General features: G+C 49.6%; 1 protein-coding gene, 1 long non-coding RNA gene and 1 other non-coding gene across 3 annotated transcripts in view; 1 reads left to right on the forward strand and 2 right to left on the reverse strand.

Moving 5' to 3' along the window:
- Positions 1–279: 279 nt before the first annotated feature.
- On the reverse strand, positions 280–4,645 carry RPL39 (ribosomal protein L39). The gene is made up of 3 exons (XM_045995065.1): positions 4,502–4,645; positions 2,771–2,874; positions 280–534 (listed from the first exon to the last, which is right to left on the reverse strand). The coding sequence occupies exons 1-3, from the start codon at positions 4,502–4,504 to the stop codon at positions 486–488; spliced, it is 156 nt and encodes a 51-aa protein (XP_045851021.1). The 5' UTR covers positions 4,505–4,645; the 3' UTR covers positions 280–485.
- LOC123935715 lies at positions 1,043–1,174 on the reverse strand. The gene has a single exon (XR_006816988.1). It is a non-coding gene; the product is annotated as a small nucleolar RNA SNORA69 (small nucleolar RNA).
- LOC123934889 overlaps positions 4,640–19,509 on the forward strand; it is a 29,812-nt gene continuing 14,942 nt past the window's right edge. The window contains exons 1-2 of the long non-coding RNA XR_006816843.1: positions 4,640–4,732; positions 12,895–13,154. This is a non-coding gene — a long non-coding RNA (uncharacterized LOC123934889). The remainder of the gene's footprint in view (positions 4,733–12,894; positions 13,155–19,509) is intronic.

Consider the following 19,509-nt stretch of genomic DNA (forward strand, 5'->3'; position numbering starts at 1 on the left):
AAACTGGCCATGCTTTGTTTTTTTAAGATTTTGTTTGAGAAGAGCATGAGCAGGGTGGGGGTAGGGGCAGAGGGTCAAGGAGACCCCCGCCTCCCTCTCCAGAACATGACCAGAGCCTAACTAAGGCAGGCGCTCAAGGCACTGAGCCAACCCAGGCGCCCCCTAGCCACAATTTACATACTTGGTCGCCAAGGGACATTTCTATCGCCGCAGAAAGTTCCACTGGTGATCTAACAGGAGGGGGAATTCAGTACTTCACAAATCAGAAACACAACAGCATTAAAGCTGAAAGACCTCATGTTTATTACCAAACCAACCCACTGGTGCAGAGCTGTAGTAACAGAAAAATCTTTCCCTGCTAAATGGTATCTATTGGCCAGGCAGAAAGGTGTTTATAGGGTGACGGAATACAACACACGATCTTCAAGGAGCTTAATGAAATACGTAGTGCCCATTAGGTGTGTCATCGCGTGATGTGGGACGCCTTAGAGACCCAGCTTGGTTCTCCTCCAGTGCCTCCTCTTGGAGTTGTACCTGCACAGAAAGACACCGCGGGTTACGAGGGCAGTCTGACCTCAACTCCGCTGCCCCCACTCACCACACACCCTGCCTTGTCAGTACCACAAAATCCTTGAAAGGCAACGGGTCCCATTTTCCCTTCCTTTAACAGGTTTGGCGCTCTCTCTAGAGGTAAACAGTGATTTGCTAGATGTGTTTAAGAACTCATCAATTCAGATCTTTACCTCTCAAAATGATTCCAGGCTAGGAAACACACTGGTTCTTAAAGGAGACTGGACCAGTGGGGAAGCTCTCGCCCCTCCCAAGAGTACCCCCACCTACTTTGGACTCAAACCCGGGGGGGGGGGGGGGGGGGAGACCCAGCCACATTTCTTTTGAACACTCCCCAACTTCATCCAAAGCAACATTTCTACCCGTGGGTCACCCACACATAAAAGCCCCCGCATTCATTTTTATGAAAGATCAATACCCCCGATCATTTCAGTATCAAAGCAAGAGATCTGCAGGGCTAAGGCTACCAAAGAATTGTCCATGTCACTCGGTCACGACTTTACCCTCATGAAGGCAAAATCAAACAGGACTGACACAGATTTTCTTTCAGCAGGATAATGTCAGTACGTCCACAAAAGGAAGCACTGTAATTGCAACCTGCTTTCAATACACTTTTAAAAAAAGTCGCAAAACAGCTGACTTTAACAGAAAAATCATTCAACTGTTGCCAGTTCCCTGGGGCTGAGCTGTGTATTTTTAACCAAATTTTTTTCATTACCGTACAACACCCAAGAACAGCAGGTCCCACTACCAGATGGGCGCTATGACAGAAAGACCCGTGTTCACGCCAAGACATTAAAAAGGGGCTTTACAGGGTGCCTGGGTGGCTCAGTCGTTAAGCATATGCCTTTGGCTCGGGTCATGATACTGGGGTCCTGGGGTCTACCTCTCCTTCTGCCCCTGCTTGTGTTCCCTCTCTCGCTGTCAAATAAATAAATTTGTAAATAAATCAAAGGGCTTTCCTATGGATGGCTGAGGTTCTCAACAGAAACCCTTATGTGCATACAAGGGCTGAGCTGCCGAAGTAACCATTTGGCAATGGTTTTCTCAGCATCGTTCTGACGGCAACACCAGGGGTTTTAAGATCCAGCTGCAGTTCTAATATATTAATATAAATATAAATGATAGAAGCCAGTGTTCAGTATACAGTAACTAAAGGCAGCAACTAACTGACCTAGAAGGTGAAAGGGTGTGATTTTCACTTGTCTTTTTAACCAGCTGGAAGAATTAAGGAAATAGGCCCCCACATTCACATCTTGGTCTTCACACCGGCAAACTATCCCACTCAGACTTGTAATTCAATCAAATCAGAGTCCATACTGGTGTCATGATCTTGGCATTCCTCAGCTTCGAAGTCTATCTTGCGAAAGGGACCCACTGGCTAGGCCTGCTCTATGGTCTCAGCTTAAACAAAAAGGATTGTCAAATAAAAATTTTGGTTAATAGTATTTGCTTCCTCCTCCTTTGTGGTCTTTTGGGCTCACTTATCTGGGAAAACCAGAAAAATCTACTACTTCATTTTAAACCAATCCAAGTTCTGGAAGGTGTTTAACACACAGGGGCTTGTCACTGGATGCAAGCCCTTGAGCAAATACCACCAATTTTTGATGCTTATTTTTCTTCCTTTGGAGACCTGTCTCAAGGTCCACCTGGCCCCCCAGAGAGCAGCGAGACTGAAAGGCGCACAGGAGACCTGAGTTTTAGGTTTAGCTTTGCCTGTTAGCCTAAGTGACCCTGGAAGCCCTCTGTAGCCATTTGAATAATATCTTTTCCCCCAAACCATCAATTCAACTACTTCTGCAGTGGAGAGCAATCACCCAATCTTTCAAAAAGATAAACACCTCAAGATGGACTGAGTGAGCAACATGGTCTTCCCCACTGTGATGAGTAAGGAGGACAGCCTTCCACCTTACCTTCTGGCACAGACTGGAAACAACAGGAAATTAACAAATAGTGGCATGTCTACCTGAATCCCAGCTGTGGCCTGGGCTGCTGTACAGATACACAGAGGAAGCACGTTGTAAAAGACGACCACAGGGCAACCCTCTCGGGTCCCCTTCCTCCTCGGGAGCTTTGTATTATCACTTTGCTATCATTCAATAAATCTTGCTTTGCTGCCCATCAAAAACTAATTAGCTAAAAAGAAAATAAAATACAACAGCAACCACAAAAACAAGCAGGTGGTTGTGGGGGTCCTTACCTGATTTTATTACCAGTTTTCATCCGAATCCACTGGGGAATGGGACGATTCTGCTTTTGTTTCTTGGCCAGGAATCGCTTGATCCTGAAAGTCTTGTGAGAAGACTGGGAAAGAAACGTAATCAATTTAGACAGCCACACGGAGAGCTTGCTCCACTGATTCAAAGTCAGACGCCCACAATCCACAAACATCTGAATGCTTCACCTATACCAAAACCTACGTTTTCAATGCAAAACTCATCCTGCCTTCTCTGTTCCTCACAGCTTCTGGAGGCAGATACCATAATCCCCACCGTTCGAGTAAAAATCAGCATTAAAAGTCAGGAAAGCAAGTAACCTACCCCAAAGCAGAGTATTAACACACAGAGCTGGGATCCAAACCCAGGTCATGTATGCTCCAAGGCTAGGATAACTTCCGGTTGTCCCTGCTGTCACCCCAGGACCCAGAGGACCATTGGGGAATGGCTGGAGAAGAACACAGCTTTTTGTCAACCAGAACAATCTAGCGCTTGCAAGTCAAGGAGTTTCAGTGCACAATGTAAAACAGGGGAGCTAACCACGCGGAGAGCGCCTGCGCCAGAGCGAGCGAGGGGCGGGGCAGGAGGAGTCAGTCCCCAGGCAGAGCCAATTCCTCGCTGAGGGCGGAGCCAGATGCAGGCCTGGATCCTAGGACCCTGAGATCATGACCCGAGCCGAAATCAAGAGTGGGCCGCTTGAACGACTGAGCCACCTAATCGTCCCCTCTCCCCTTATCATTTTGGCATGAATTCTGCTCTATTAAAATATATTTTCAAGGACGACTTTCCCAATTCCTCGCTTCATTTTTTGCCTTTAAGAGCTTGGGTCATCCAAGTCCAACCTCGTCCAGTCCTGCTCCTCCGTATGCCGTACCATCCGGAAATGGCAGGAGTGATAGTCTCAAGTCTGGACAACGTGGTCCAACACACCCTTGCACCTTGCATAACAGGGGCCCATTACAAAGACTACATCCTTGTCTCCCAGCTCACTAGAGCACTTGTAAATTTCCTGCCAACTAAAAAAACCAGATACCGATCCTCTCCATACCTCGAAACATACAGCAATTTTAATTTCTCAGAAAACGATCACAAGTAAAACCCACGACCATAATTGTCCGCAGCTGGCATTTTACTAAGAACGCCCGAATGGCACACAGATCCACACCACGGCACCCTTCCTTCCAGGGTGCTTCCACGGGGAGATTCTAAGTCCCTTGAACAAAGTCCTAACTTTGTTCTTGAACAAAGGACTTGAATAAAGGACTAACGAGTCCCGTAAGCTCCTAACGTGGTATGATCCTGGGCGCCACCTTAAAAAACTTCCAAAAAACCAGCAGACCCCATCCCCTTCTCGATGACTGGCACGTGCGGCGGGCACCCCACTGTCTGGCCACGATTTCTGGAGTGGACACCCCCCCCCCAGAACCACAGTTCACTCCAGAAGGGCGAAGGCCAGTGGGAAGCCCTGCTAGCCGGGGCGGCGCACAAAGCACCACCCCTCGGCCCTCGCATCGTCAGGTAGCCAGCCCCTCCTCGATCCCTTGCTAGCTTCCCGCCAGGCCCGCGGACTGGAGCGGTGGCCGAACTCGACCTTCCCTGGAAAAAGGCTTTAAAAGAGCCCCCGCACCTCGACGCAGAGTGCGGCACCGGCGAGCTCGCAAAGACCTCATGTCTCGGGAAACCATCCCGGAGCCGATGGGAACGGATGAACTTACCATTGTCAATAACAGTCAGCGGCACACACCAGGATGAGCGAAAAAGAGAAAGAAGGAAGTGGCCGGAAGGACGTATTTAGAAGACGCAGCCGAGGGCGGAGCTTAGAAGCCAGAGCCAGAGCCAGAGGCCCAAATCCGCCGCTCCGCCCTCTGCGCGCCTCCGCGCTGCCGTGGGAACTTGGCCAAACCGGGTCTGTGGGTGAGAAAAGGGATTTGCTTTGCAACACTTCCGTAAGTGCGTTCCTCGGGAGCCTGTCAGTGTGCTAAGGGCACCGTGCTTCGTGGGTGAGGCCCACAGCCCGTGGTAGATACCACAGGGGGCGTCCTTCCCGAAGGCGGAGGGAGCAGAGCGGGCGGGGCTAAGGTCCAGGGCGGGCGGGGGAGACGTCACGTCCGAGTACAGGGGTCTTCGGTCCTGGGCTTGGGAGGGGGTGGCCGTAGGGCTAACCTCCGCCGGGATGGCTTGGCAGCACCCATCTCGGCCGTGTCTTGATCTGGCCGGGCCGGGCTGGACGGGAAGGGATGGTGATGATGGAGGAAGCAAGAGAGGGCGGCGAGGGCTGCCATAGGAGGGTCCAGTAAGCCCAGGCAAGAGGTTGCTAATCGAGGTCTGAGCCGAGAAAGTTCGGGACAACCTTTTCCTTGGCTGCTAGGAATGCCAGGCTTTTAATCCACTTTGCAAAATGTATGGGAACTAATGGCATACGTTTTGGATGTTAATGATCCCTGTTTTCGTGGTTTTTTTCCTCCACATTTAAAAAACAAAAACCTCTCTGTATATTTGCAGTCACCTCAAGAGGTTTTGCACCAGTAGATTAAGGTGAGGGTTTTTAACCTGGGGTCCACAAATGGTCCATGGATAGAATTCACAGAATACTTGAACTTGGTTGGGGAAAAAAAAAATCAACTTCGTTATTATCAAACTGTCTGAAATTTAACCCTTTCTTTATTTACAAACGTAGGCAGCAAACTGTAGTGGCATTAACAGTACCTATGACTTTGTCACCAATGGAAACCAAAGATGGTTTCCTGTTACATTGCAGTTGATGGAGGCCTCTTGAAATATCATTTATACACTCATCACTTCTTTGAAATTACAGTACAGTACACCCTTGAACAATATGGGTTTGAACTTCATGGGTCCACTTATAGGTGAATATTTTCGATTAATACAGTACAGAACTATAAATGTTTTCCTTATGATTTCCTTTTTAAAAAAAGATTTTATTTGACAGAGAGCACAAGCAGGGGGAGCGGCAGAGGGAGAGGGAGCAGAGTCCCCATTGACCAGAGAGCCTGACATGGATCCCAGGACCATGGATGGGATCATGACCCCAGCTGAAGGCAGAGACTTAACCGACTGAGCCACCCAGGCGCTCCCCCCAACCTTTTTTGAGAGAACGAGAGTAGGGGAGCAGATGTGCAGAGGGAGAAGAAGAGAGAGGGAGAATCTTAAGCGGGCTCCAGGCCCAGTGCAGAGCCCATCACAGGGCTTGATCTAACGATCCTGAGATCATGACCTAAGCGGAAATCAAACCGACTAAGCCACCCGTTAGCCCCCTTATGATTTTCTTAATAACCTTTTCTCTAGCTTACTTTGTTTTAAGGATACAGTATATAATATGTATAATGTATAGAATATGTGTTAACCGACTGTTTACATTATCAGTAAGGCTTCTTCTGGTCAGCAGTACGCTATTAAGTTTTGGGGGAGTCAAAAAGTTATATGCAGGGGCGCCTGGGTGGCTCAGTGGGTTAAAGCCTCTGCCTTCGGCTCAGGTCATGATTCCAGGGTCCTGGGATCGAGCCCCACATCGGGCTCTCTGCTCAGCGGGGAACCTGCTTCCTCCTCTCTCTCTCTGCCTCTGTGATCTCTGTCTGTAAATAAATAAATACAATCTTAAAAAAAAAGTTACATGCAGATTTTCCACTGCACTAGGTTGACACCTCTAATCCCTGCGTTGTTCAAGGATCAACTATAGTTATTAGACCCAAGGAGAACTATGTTAAGAAGACTTTTAAAATAAATTTAGTCAATTTTGGGGCACCTGGGTGGCTCAGTGGGTTAAAGCCTTTGCCTTCAGCTCAGGTCATGATTCTAGGGTCCTGGGATTGAGCCCCGCATCGGGCTCTCTGTTCAGCGGGCAGCGTGCTTCCTCCTCTCTCTGTCTGTGCCTGCCTCTCTGCCTACTTGTGATCTCTCTCTGACATTTCAACCCGCACACCAGCTCCCCTCCAGCTCCCCCTCTGACTCCTACTCTTCAGCCTGTGTCCCCTCAGGGCCACCGGGAGCAGGTAGAGCAGGTACCGGGGAGGGTAAATCATCTTTTTAATTCTTACAGCTTTATAGGGGCGCTCTTCATTCTACCTGGTTTTCCTTCTTCCTTGCATGCTACCCATTCTGTTTCTTTTGCTGATTCTTCGTTATCTCAACTCCTTTTTGACATTAGAGAGCTCCAAGGTTCAGTTTTGGACTTCTTCTCTTTCCTATATACACTCCCTCCTTTGACACTTTCATCCAATATAAAGGCTCTAAATTCTCTTGGTTGATGATACCCAAACATATATCTCCAGCTTGGACCTTCCTTGAACTCCTGCTACCTTCCCAACATCCAGTTAGGTGTCAATTACATGCCTAATATCCAGTTAGATGCCTTAAACTTACTCTGTCCCCAACAGGCCTCCTGATCTTCCTCTCCCCGCCCACCCAACAGGGTCCCTCAAAGTCCCCCATTTAAAACAATGGCACCTCCATTCTTCCTGTGGCTTGGGCTACAATTTGCCTTCCACTCTTCTCTCTCACATCCCGCATCAGGTTTGTCAGCAAATCTGGTCAGCTTGACTTGGAGATGTATCCAGAACCCGAGGACTTCTCATCACCTCGGCATGGGTCCAAGCCACCTGCTCTCACCTAGATAATTTTAAGGCTCCTCTCTGGTCTCCCTTCTTCTGTTCTGGCTTCTCTACAGCAGCTGGAGTGACCCTTTCGAGACCTAAGGCAGATCACATCAGTCCTCTGCTCAACACTCTCCAGTGGCTCCCCATCCCTCTCCCAATAAAAGACAGTACAGGAGGGGCACCTGGGTGGTTCAGTCGGTTAAGCATCTGCCTTCCGCTCAGGTCGTGATCCTGGGGTCCCGGGATCGAGCCCTGCATCAGGTTCCCTGCGCAGTGGGAAGCCTGCTTCTCCCTCTCCCACTCCCCCTGCTTGCGTTCCCTCTCTCGCTGCTTCTCTCTCTGTCAAATAAGTAATGAATAAAATCTTTTTTTAAAAAAAAGTACAGGAATTTGCCGTCACCTGAAAGGCCCTACCCAGTTGGTTGGACTACCTTACCTCTCCGACACAACCTCCTGCTATTCTGACTCTCACTTAGTTTGCTAAAGCCTCACGGACCTCCTTGCCCTTCCCTACACACTTAGACACAGTTCTCTTGACAGCCTTAGTCCTAGGTGTTCTCCCTGCCCAGGACTCCCATTTTCCCAGGTAGCCCGTGGCTGGTCTCCTCATGTCTTGCAAGTCAAGGCTCAGATGTCTCCATTTAAGAGAGACCACTCCCCCCAACATTCTATAGCCCCACTCCCTGCTTTTCTCGGTAATGCTTAGCACCTTCCAGCCTGTCATATCACTTATTGGTCATCTAAATTCCACTTTGGAATGAATCTCAGTGGGGGCAGAGAGATTTTTTTTTTTTAAGATTTTATTTATTCATTTCACAGACGGAGATCACAAGTAGGCAGAGAGGCAGGCAGAGAGAGAGGAGGAAGCAGGCTCCTCCCTGAGCAGAGAGCCCGATGCAGGACTCTATCCCGGGACTCGATCCCAGGACACTGGGATCATGACCTAAGGCAGAGGCTTAACCCACTGAGCCACCCAGGCACCCCTTTTTTAAACTTTTTATTTTGAAATAATCGGGAGTTCATGAGAAGTCCCCCAAACCTACAGAGAAGTCCTGTGCACCTTCCACTCAGCCTGCTGGAGGGTCCATGTCTTGCTTCACTAATGTAAATTGACAGGAGAATTGACATTGGAAATTGACATTGGAACAATCCAAAGAGCTTACTCAGAATTCACCAGTTATATATGCACTTGTCTGTGTGTGTGTGTGTCTGGTTCTATATAGTTTTATCCCATGGGTAACTCGCGGAACTACCACCATGATAAAATACAGAACTGTCCCATTACCACGAGCCTCCATGAGGGCAGGGTGTTTTGTTTTTTGTTTTTTTGTTTTTTTTTTTGTCAGATTTGTCTGCTCCCATACCCCCAGCACCAAGATCCAAGCCCAACACATGGTAGGCCCAGGTATCTGTTGAACTAAAAAGGGCACTAAGTGAAGGCTGGCCAACTCTGAAGCCAGGATGCCCGGAATTCAAATACCAACAGCGAAACGCACGAGCCACGTGACCTTGGATCCATCGCCCAGCCTGTCCGTGCCTCAGTTCTCTCTTCCGGAAAATGGGGATAAACACTACTACTTAACTGCCAGCGCTCTGGCGAGGCTTCGTGATCACCGGTCAGACACGTCAAGCACCTATGAAGCCCTGCGTTCATATCCACCTGGCCCATGACCGCCGTCCAGCTCCGTACACGGCAGCTGTGATTAATTTCGTTCCCTTGTGTTGTAACAGGGCAGACAGTGCTAGGAACCAAATAAACAATTACAAGAATGTTGAAGGGGTGCTGATTGCTAGCTAAGGGGAGGAGGTGGCATTTGAATCCAGCCTTAGAAGCGGGGGGGTGGTGTTATGGGCTGACTTGAGTTCCCCTGTAATTTGTACGTGGGAGTCCTAGCCTAGTCCCTGAGAATGTGACTATTTGGAGGCAGGGCCTTAACAGAGGGGATTAAGTGAAGATGAGGCTTGCTCCTGTGGACCCTAGTCCAATCCGCCTGGTGTTCTTATCAGAAGAGAGTAGGACACACAGGAAGACAGCAGGGACGCTCAGAGACCATGTGAGAACACAGTGGAAGGTGGCCAGCCCTCTGCAAGCCAGTCAGGCCTCAGGAGAAACCAGACCCGCTGATGCCTGGACTGTGGCCTTCTAGCCTCCAGAACCGTGAGAAGTTTCGGTCCTTTGAGGCACCCAGTCTGGCGTTTTGTTAGGGTATCCCTAGCAGATGAATACAGGTGGGATGAGGACATGAGCAGTTGGGGAGGAGGGCGCTGTACCCGAAGGCGCAGCATGTCACCAGAGTGCGGGAGGCAAGTTTCGGGGACCAGAATCTAGCAGAGCTGGGTCCCACAGGTGTCAGAAGGGAAAAGGGCTGTGAAGGGGCTCCAGGATTTGCCCTCAGGTGCTCCCTGGTGCCTGTGAAAGGTGGGCCCCTGCAGATGGGAGGTGAGAAGGTGGTGAGAAGGGGAGAGAGTGAGCAGTGAGGTGGGGCGGGGCTTGAGGGGACGAGATGCTTTTTTTTTTTTAAATATTTTATTTATTTGACAGAGAGAAATCACAAGTAGGCAGAGAGAGAGGAGGAAGCAGGCTTCTCCCTGAGCAGAGAGCCCGATGCAGGACTCGATCCCGGGACTCGATCCCAGGATACTGGGATCATGACCTGAGCCGAAGGCAGAGGCCTCAACCCACTAAGCCACCCAGGCCAGGCGCCCCAGGGACGAGAGGCTTTTAAGATGTTTGTGAGTGAAGAGAAGGAGATAAAGAAGGATCTTTAGGGTGGTGAGCTCCAGAGCTGGTTGTTTTTGGTAGATCTGTGGAGAAGGAGATGGGAAGGAGAGAGATTAAAGTTGCAAGGAAGTGCAGGTATAGTGGGGACACGTGGCGGGCTGAAGGGCATTGGAGAGGAGCTTCCCTTGAAAAGAACAGTCATTTCCTGCAGTGGGAGGGAAGACGAAAGACATGAAGAGACAATGTTTTTTTGTAAATTAAGTTTCTAAATTCTGTAAATATTTGGGACGCCTGGGTGGCTCAGTTAGTTAAGCGGCTACCTTCGGCTCAGGTCATGATCTCAGGGTCCTGGGATTGAGTCCCACATTGGGCTCTCTACTCCGCGGGGAGCCTGCTTCCCTGCCCCGCTCTGCCTGCCTCTGTGCCTGCTTGTGATCTCTCTCTCTGTGTCAAATAAATAAATAAAATATTTTTTAAAAAAGACTAAAACATTTGCCACCCTTTCCTCTCCAGCAATGACAACAAACTCCCAACTACCCAGGGTGGCGGTGCTGATCTCAGAAACATCCACAAGTACTGGTAAAAAGGAAGCCAGACAAAAGCACGAGTGCTGTATGATTCCATTTATCGAAACACCCAAGCCAGGAGAAGGGACCCTGTGCCATGAGAAGTCAGGGTAGTGGTGATCCCTTGCAGGGTGGGGAGCGCTGGTCATATTCCGTTCCTCGCTCTGGGTGCTGTATCCGCCGGTGTGTTCACTTTGGTGACGGTTCATCTAGCTGTACCCTCTGGGTCCGTGACCTTTCCTGTGTGGGTGTTCTGTTTCAATGTAAAGTTAAAAACACATCTACCCGGGTCTACAGACAAAGCTGTAGATGAAACGGTTCACAGAGGACTTTTCTGCCACCCCAGTCGGCCCCGGCCACCCCATCGACTATTTCGTCCCCGCAGGTAATTTTTCTTAGCTGCTGAGTTCTCCCTCCATTGTTTCTTTGGGGAAATAGCTGGATATTTTCTCTTTTTTTTCCCCTTAAGATTTATTTATTTATTTGAGAGAGGGGGAGCGAGCGAGCAGGAGCAGGGGGAGGGACAGAAGGGGAGGGAAAGAGAGAATCTCAAGCATACTCCCTCACTGAGTGTGGAGCCAGACCCGGAGCTCGATCCCATGACCCCAAGGTCATGACTGAAGCCGAAACCAGGAGTCGGCCACTCAACCGACTGAGCCACCCAGGCGCTCCCTGAATATTTTCATTTCATGACACCTCAGATATTCACATCATTTGAATAAGCCCCACCACTGTCTTCCTATGATCAAAGTAGCCTGGCCCATACAAGAGAGAGCCCGTGAGGGGGATGGATGAGAGCAAGGGGGCGCATGGCAGGTGGGGCGGAGTGCAGGAAACGAGGCACCCCGGCCTTGTGCAGGGGGTGAAGGCCTCTGGAGGAAGCGGAGAGGGTGCGGAACAATGCGTGCACTGGCTGGACAAGTCGCATGCCCGTACCGTGTGCAGTAGCGGGATGGACGGTGCTATCATTTCCAGCCCAGGGTGGCCCATGTGCTGCGAGTGGTGAATGGGATCCCGGGAGAGCACAGAGCACCCCTTTCCCCAGCCCGGGCAGGAGAAGGTCAGGGAAAAGGTCTTCAGAGAAGTGGCTGCCTGTGGGAAATCCGGATGAAGGAATGGGAAGGGGCAGAGAAAGGGAGCGAGGGATGGCTTTCCGGGAAGAGGGAACTCTATGTTTGCAAACGTGTCGGACCCGGACCCGGTATCGTGGGCCTCCTAGGGCAGGCCCGGGAGGCTGAGCTTGATCCTGGAGGCCAACAAACTGTGACTTGGACTTGGACTTAGACTTTGACCTCTACTTCTACTTCTACTACTACTACTACTTTTTCTTCTTCTTCTTCGCCTTCGCCTTCTCCTTCTTTTCTTTTTTTTTTTTTTTTAAGATTTCTTACTCATTTATTTGACACAGAGAGAGATAGTACAAGCAGGGAGAGGGGCGGATGGAGAGAAGGAGAAGCAGGCTCCTCACAGAGCAGGGAGCCTGATGCGGGGCTCGATCCCGCGACCCTGGGATCATGACCTGAGCCGAGGCAGATGCTTAATGACTGAGCCACCCAGGTGCCCCTCTCCTCCCTTTTTCGACCCTACCCCGTCCAGTTTCTTCTCAGTACAGCAACCAGAGTGATCCTGTTAAAAACCTGTCCCATTGTGTCACTCGTATTAAAGTGGCTCTCTGCTCTGCGGGGAGACTGCTTCCTCCTCTCTCTCTGCCTGCCTCTCTGCCTGCTTGTGATCTCTCTCTCTTGTCAAATAAATAAAATCTTAAAGTGGCTCTAATGGCTCGTCACCTCACTCTGGATGACAATCCAAGTCCTTACAGTGGCCTGCAAGGGACACACGCCATCAGACCCTCCCTTCCCTCCCTCTTACTTCTCCAGCCGCTCTTGCCTTCAGTTCACTCTGCTTCAGCCGTGCTGGCCAGTGACGATCCCATCTCAGGGGACTTTGCACTCGCTGTGCCCTCTATCTGGAAGCTTCTGCCCATCAGTCTCTCTAAGGCTTGATTCGCATATCGCTTTCCCAGTGAGGCTTTCCCTAACCACCGGTCTGTCTACAACGGCAGCTTCTGCTCCCCGACCCAGCATTCCCTGCCCCTACTCCTTTGTCTTCTCTGTAGAACACATCTGGCTGGCATATGTTTTCTTTTTTTCTTGTCTGCCTCCCTCCCTAGAATGAAAATCCTGTGAGGTCTTGTGTTTTGTTCGCAGCTATCTTCCCTGAGCCCAGACTCGTGCCTCACAGAAGGTGCTCAGTACACATCAGAAGAATGCATGAATGGGGTCTGGTACATCAACCAGCCAGCAGACGGGAACGGGCTCCTTGGGGCAGTTTACATCTTCATTGTTTGGCCTGGACACTTCTTGTTTTGAGGAACCCCTGAAGCACTTGGGCCCGGCCGAGAAGGTTCCTCAGTATGGTTTCAAAATAACAGTCGAAGGCAAATGGGAGCCACTGAAAGCTTTGGAAGGTAAGCGGCACTCACGGAGGTGTTTTAGAGAGATCCTGCCCGGAGGCTGTGTGGAGAGCAGATGGGGGCAGCGGTAGGAGTGGAAACAAAGAGACCCATGGAGGGGGTTGGGGCTGTGTTCTCTTTTGTTGCGGTTCCTGAGTGTCTCCCTCCCACTCCTTGCCAACTTAGCTCCTGCCTCCTAGCCCTCTCTCGGACACCACTGTCGTCCCAGTGCTCGGGAGTGCAACATGCACGAGGATGCCCCCAGCCGCTTGCCTCCTCTCCTCCAGGGATCGTGTTCTCCTCACTCCGCAGCCACTCCATCCCTCGCCATACCCCTGACCTTGGCGTTAGCCCATTCTCACTCTCTTGCCGCTCTCCGCCTCGGCTGCCCCCAGCACTAGCCCTATGTCCTTCTCATCCGGCCTCGCTCCCATTCTCCTAGAGCAACGCTTCCCGGGGTTCTCAGGAGCACACGAGTCACCTGGGGTTCTTGGCAGAATACAGATTCGGAGTCTGCATTTGTGACAACTTCCTGGGTAATGCGTGTGCTTCTGGGCCGTGGAACCACACTTCGAGTAGCAAGGGCCTAGACTGGAGGCTGGCTAACCTCCTGTGTTGGTAAATATCTTAACTTCGGAGCGACCTATGCCTACTGCAAACGTTCAACTCCATGGTAGCAGCCAGACAATACCGACCCCGAGGGGTGTGGCCGCGTCCTAATAACATTTTAGTTACAGGCGCTATTTGAACTGCAGAGAATTTGTGGCTGTTGCAAGCAATTCTTCTGATTTTTTTTTTCAACCATATAAAAATACAAAAACGCTTCTTAGCTTGCAGGCTGTATACCGAAGGGCAGCTACCAGGTGTGGTCCACAGCTGGCCAGCCTGTGGCTGAGATGACAGTTTCAAGCCTCTTCTCTGTCCTCAGCATGTGTTACTACTTTGTTCCTTTTTACAGCTAAACATTCCGCCCCATGGACGATATCATTTTGTTGGTCAGCTGACGGACACTAGGACAGCTTCCATTTTTTGGCCATAGTGAGTCATGCTGTAAAGGCCGGCATGCGGTTATCTGAGTACCTGTTTTCAGTGATTTGAGGTATATACTTAGTAGTGGAATGTTGGGTCCTATGATCACTTATCAACTTAAGGATTAACCTTCTGCATAACTGCCAGACTGTTTTTTCCAGTTGCTGCACCATTTTACACTCCTCCTAGTAATGTAGGAAAGTTCCCATTTCCCACATCCTTGAGAATGCTGGTTATTTCCCATTAAAAATAATTTTTAAAAATTTTTAAAAGATTTTATTTATTTATTTGACAGAGAGAGACACATTGAGAGAGGGAACACAGCAGAGGGAGTGGGAAAGGGAGAAGCAGGCTCCCCACAGAGCAGGGAGCCCAACGCAGGGCTCAATCCCAGGACTCTGGGATCATGACCCCCAGTCGAAGGCAGATGCTTAACAACTGAGCCACCCAGGTGCCCCCCAAATAATTTTTTTAAAAAACATTATTTTTTAAAAGATTTTATTTATTTGACAGACAGAGATCACGAGTAGGCAGAGAGGCGGGCAAAGAAAGAGGAGGAAGCAAGCTCCCTGCTCGGCAGAGAGCCCCATGCGGGTCTTGATCCCAGGACGCTGGGATCATGATCCAAGCCAAAGGCAGAGGCTTTAACCCACTGAGCCACCCAGCTGCCCCATGCCCCAAAAATAACTTGATAGGCATCCTAGTGGGTGCCCGTCCTCTCAGGAATGCACTCCAATCAGGTTTTCACCTATCACTTGAACTGAAACTGTTCCCAAGATCACCAGTGACCTCTCTGTTGCTAAATCCTAAGTTAATTTCTCTGCTAGGATCTTATTTGACCTATCGGCTACATTTGTCTTAGTTGATGTCTCCTTGAAATACTGCCTTCACTTGAAATAAGGCCCTCTCTTGCTGACTGCTCCTCAGAATCTCTTTCTCTGGCTCTCTATCTCATGTCTAAATGCTTGAGCGCTCCAGACCTCAGCCCTCGACTCTCTTCCCTTCAATCTGTGCTTACTGTCACAGTGATCTCAGTCTCATGGCTTCACATGTCCACAACTGAGTGCCCCCGATAGCCCCCTGCACCTCCAAACACATACGCACACACTCCGTTTTTCTTGCAGTCTTCCCCATCTGAATTCTTTCTCCATCCTTCCGGTTGCTTAGATAATCTTTGACTCTCTCACCCCCCAAATCTGATCAGTCAGCAAATTCCATGGGCTCTAGCTACAAAATATGTTCGGAATATGGTCACTTCTGGCTATTTCCACTGCCACCATCCAGGGCCAGGCAACCATCATTTCTCCACTGGATTACTGCAATAGCTTATCCTCTCTTTGTCCTTGTTTCCCTTGCGTTGGTCTGTTTTCAACACAGCAGCCAGAGTGATCCTTTTATTTTAAAAGATCAAGTCAGATTATATCACACCTCTGCTCAAAACTTTGCGGTGGTTCCTATATCACTGGGAAGGAAAGTCTTGACTCAGACCTGTAGGATCAGGTTAGCTCTGACTTTACTCCATCCCTTTTGGCTGACCTTCTCCTTGCCCATTCTACTCCAGCTGTCATGGCCTCTTTGCCTGAGCAGGCCAGGCACATTCCTACCCCAGGGCTTTTTCACATACTTTTTCCTTTGGAGGCTTGTACCCCCAGATACCCATGGAGCTAGCTCCCTCATTTCCTTCTCAAGTCTTTACTCCGAAGTCACCTTCTCATTTAGGCCTTTCAACCCCAACCATGAACATCATATCCCCTTTCCCTGAGTTATTATTATTTTTTAAATTTATGACAGATAGGGATAGAGGGAACACAAGCACAGGGGAGCTGTAGAGGGAGAAGCAGGCTTCCTGCTGAGCAAGAAGCCCAACTTGGGGCTTGATCCCAGGACTGGGATCACGACCCGAGCTGAAGGCAGATGCCCGACTGAGCCACCCAGGCACCCCTCCCTGACTTATTCTCTCAAGCACCTGCCACTTTCTTTTTAAGTAATCTCTACACCTGACATGAGGCTCGAACTCCCAACCCCGAGATCAAGAGTCACATGCTCTACTGACTGAGACTGCCAGGTGCCCCGCACTTGTCACTTTCTGATAATGCTCATTTTGCTTGTTTTATTTACTTTCTCCACTTGAATATAAGCTCCATGAAGGCAGGAATTTTGTTTTGTTCACTGATGGAACTCCGAAGTCTAGAACATACATGGCTCATGGTGTATGCTCAAGTAGTGAATGAATGAATGAATAATGGGAACCCGCACAAGGGCAGTGAAGGGGGGAGGGGAGGAATTGGACAAACGATACAGTGATTGGCTGTAGGGAGTGAGGATGGAGTCAAGTGTGACCCTCAATTCTTAGTGGGTAGGGGGTTGACATCCTCGACGAAACAGTACGGGGAGGAACCTGAGTTCAGTTTGGGACCAGAGATAAGTGGTGGTCATTTGGGCATAGATGTCTAGTAGGCAGCTGCCTCTGAGGTTAGGGGGGTGGTCAGGGCCAGAGATGCTCAAAGTCTGGAAATACAGATGTTATGCCATCTATTACAGTAATAATGGACAATTACGTATTTACCCGTCTCCATAGTAGGAACTTGATAATTACTGAAAATTATTTGGTGAATGAATAAATGTGAGTTTTCTAAGGATGGCTAATCCTATGTATGTAGCTGTCAATATATTCTCTCCAAGAATTCACCACATGGGAACCTAACTTTGCTACCTTGCTTTCTTTAATAATGACGTAAGTGGTCGTAATAGATTTTCGTGGTATGGAATACAGCCCCAGAGATTATAAAGAAAATTCTGGGCAGGACCCATAAAAAGATAAAACAAATAGAGTTTCTGGGGCGCCTGGGCGGCCCAGTCGTTAGGTGTCTGCCTTCAGCTCAGGTCATGATCTCAGGGTCCTGGGATCGAGCCCTGAGCCCTACATCGGGCTCTCTGTTCAGCAGGAAGCCTGCTTCTCCCTCTCCCACTCCCCCTGCTTGTGTTCCCTCTCTCGCTGTGTTTCTGTCAAATAAATAAAATCTTCTATAAAAAAAAAAGTGCAGAATTTCTGTATAGCAACAAACGGGCTACAAAACTCTTACTAACCTTCCTCCTATGGAATTAAAGTTAGCATCTGTGAGTAGCACAGAGAGTTAGATCTTCACTAATTACGAGTTGAATTACTGCCTCGGGACTACCTGCTGTCTGCCTGCTGGGAAAAGGGGTGTGGGTCCTGATTTTGAAGGCCTGAGTACCCAAAGCCATCCATTTGTCCCTGCCTTGAAGACCTAACCCCACTGCCCTCCTCTTTGAATTTTTCTGCCTGCTTCCCTTGCATCACTGTCCACCAGAGCAGGGAGCACCCCAGGGCTGTAAGTATCATGAGGGCGGGGACCTCGTTTGCTACCGTAGTCTTGTAGTCTTCGTGCCAACACACAGGAGGTGCTCCACGGATGTTCTGATATCCAGCGTCTCAGCTGTCTCCGTCCTGTCGTTATCCCCAAAAACAAACTGAACCTTTATCTGAAGTCGGCAAAACAGAATGAATGCTTACTTTCCTGTTGTTTGCAGCAGCTGTGTTCACGGACACCTTAAATGATGAATTACAAGGAAGTGGTCCTCGCCCTCTCCCTCCCAGGAGAGCCAGGGGAGCCCGCCAGGGGGAGCAAGGTGGCCCTGCGGCTAAGGAAGTTGGTGCGATTTAAACTGCTGGGCAGGACGGAGGGCCCTCCTGAAGTCTCACCAGTTGATCTGGTTGAGGGGTTTTCTCCAGCAACACTTGGAAGCTTAGGGGCAGGTGATGCCCACACCTGGCTGTGCCATCCTAGCCCTCCTTACATGGTGCACCACGCTCTGGTTATTTCTAGTTGCTTCTTGCCACCATCAGACCATGGTTTCTCAAAGACAAGGACTTGGGTTCTGGACCCCCGGGGCCTAGCCTACTGTTGGTGATCAGTGTTTGCTGAAGTGAATATGTAAATGGAAAAATGTAAGGGGTGTAGGGAAGCGCGGTTTACCGAGTTGGACTGGCAAGGGCGAGTAGAACGAGCGAGAGAGGTGTTGATGGGAACACAGCCTCGAGAGGCCTGGCTGCAGGTCCCAGGCTGGGGAGGGAGGCAAGTGACACCAGCTCAGGACTGGCGGCTGCGGGGCATTGCTTCTCCTGCTTCTCTGCAGGCCAGCTCTGCCCTGTGCTGCCCTGCTTTCACCTGCCTTCCCAGGAGACCTAGCTGACGATCGCTTCCCTTGGGTCTGAGGTTTCCTTTTGGCTTCTAAACATGCTTTAGTAGTTTTCATATTTAAAATCATCCTTCCTCACCATTTACCTGTCTCCATTTTTCTCACTGCCAAACGTCTATGCTGTAACCATTCTCAACCTAGTCTGGCTTCCAGTCCCTGTAATTCCAGGTCATCAAAGATTTGTAGAAAATCATGGCCCTTTTTCTCAGGCATCACACTTGACCTTCCAGCAGTGTCCAACCCTAATGGCCACTTCCTTTGCCTTCTTCAGTCTTTCCGGTTAGGGAGTATTAGAGTCTGCCGGTTTCCCACCTCCTCTCCTGCTAGCCCTTTTCTGTCTTTGACGGTGCTTTTCCTTACCTGTAACCTTATGGTTCTTCAAGCCTGGGCTCTAGGTCTGCTTGTTCTTTCTTCACTCTTTCCCTAAGTGACTAAATCTAGACCCATGGATTCAATGGTCACCTAAAACAGACGAATTCCCAATCTGTACCTTCAGCCCAGACCTCTTCTCTGAGCTCCGAGGTCCATTCATCCAGCTGCCCCACCCACATTTCCTACCTGCCACTCACCCCTCCCCGTAATGTGGTTTCTACTTCAGCAGTTCACTACTGACCTCAGTACTGCGGAGCCCGGTGAACACATCTCAGCTTCCCTGACCTCTGAGGCACGGGCCGCTGCCAGCCATGCTCTTTGAAATTCGCCCTTCCTGTGTTTTAGTCCTCTCTCCCAGCTGAGGACCATTCTTTTAGTCATCTTTGGTCCTCTTTACCCACCTCCCGGGATACTGGTTTCTCAAAGCTGAGCAAAACTAAATGGTCACTTACTAAGTAAGGGCAGACTGACGCCACGTTAGGAGAAGCTGGCAGGATGGACATGAAGCAGCAGCTCAAGGATATTGTCCAGACATTTTGGTTCTTGTGGAACAAGAGTAGTGAACCATGATTTGATCTTCCTGGTGGGAAGAATAAAGACATAATGCCAGTGAAGGCAGAAATGAGTATCCTTCATCCCCTTTCAAAATACCCAAGAGGTTAATTCAGTATCAAAAATTTAATGTCTCAAAATGAATAGCTATTTAGTAGTTAATAAATACACTTAGCTTCACACTTGAGTGATGCTG

This window comes from Meles meles, chromosome X (assembly GCF_922984935.1).
Source record: "Meles meles chromosome X, mMelMel3.1 paternal haplotype, whole genome shotgun sequence".
Lineage (NCBI taxonomy): Eukaryota > Metazoa > Chordata > Mammalia > Carnivora > Mustelidae > Meles > Meles meles.

What these genes read in the sequence shown, in the direction of transcription:
- RPL39 (XM_045995065.1), bottom strand. An exon ending in AAAACTGGTAATAAAATCAG is followed by an intron (nt 535 to 2,770) that starts GTAAGGACCCCC and finishes CTTTCTGTGCAG; the next exon opens with GTACAACTCCAAGAGGAGGC.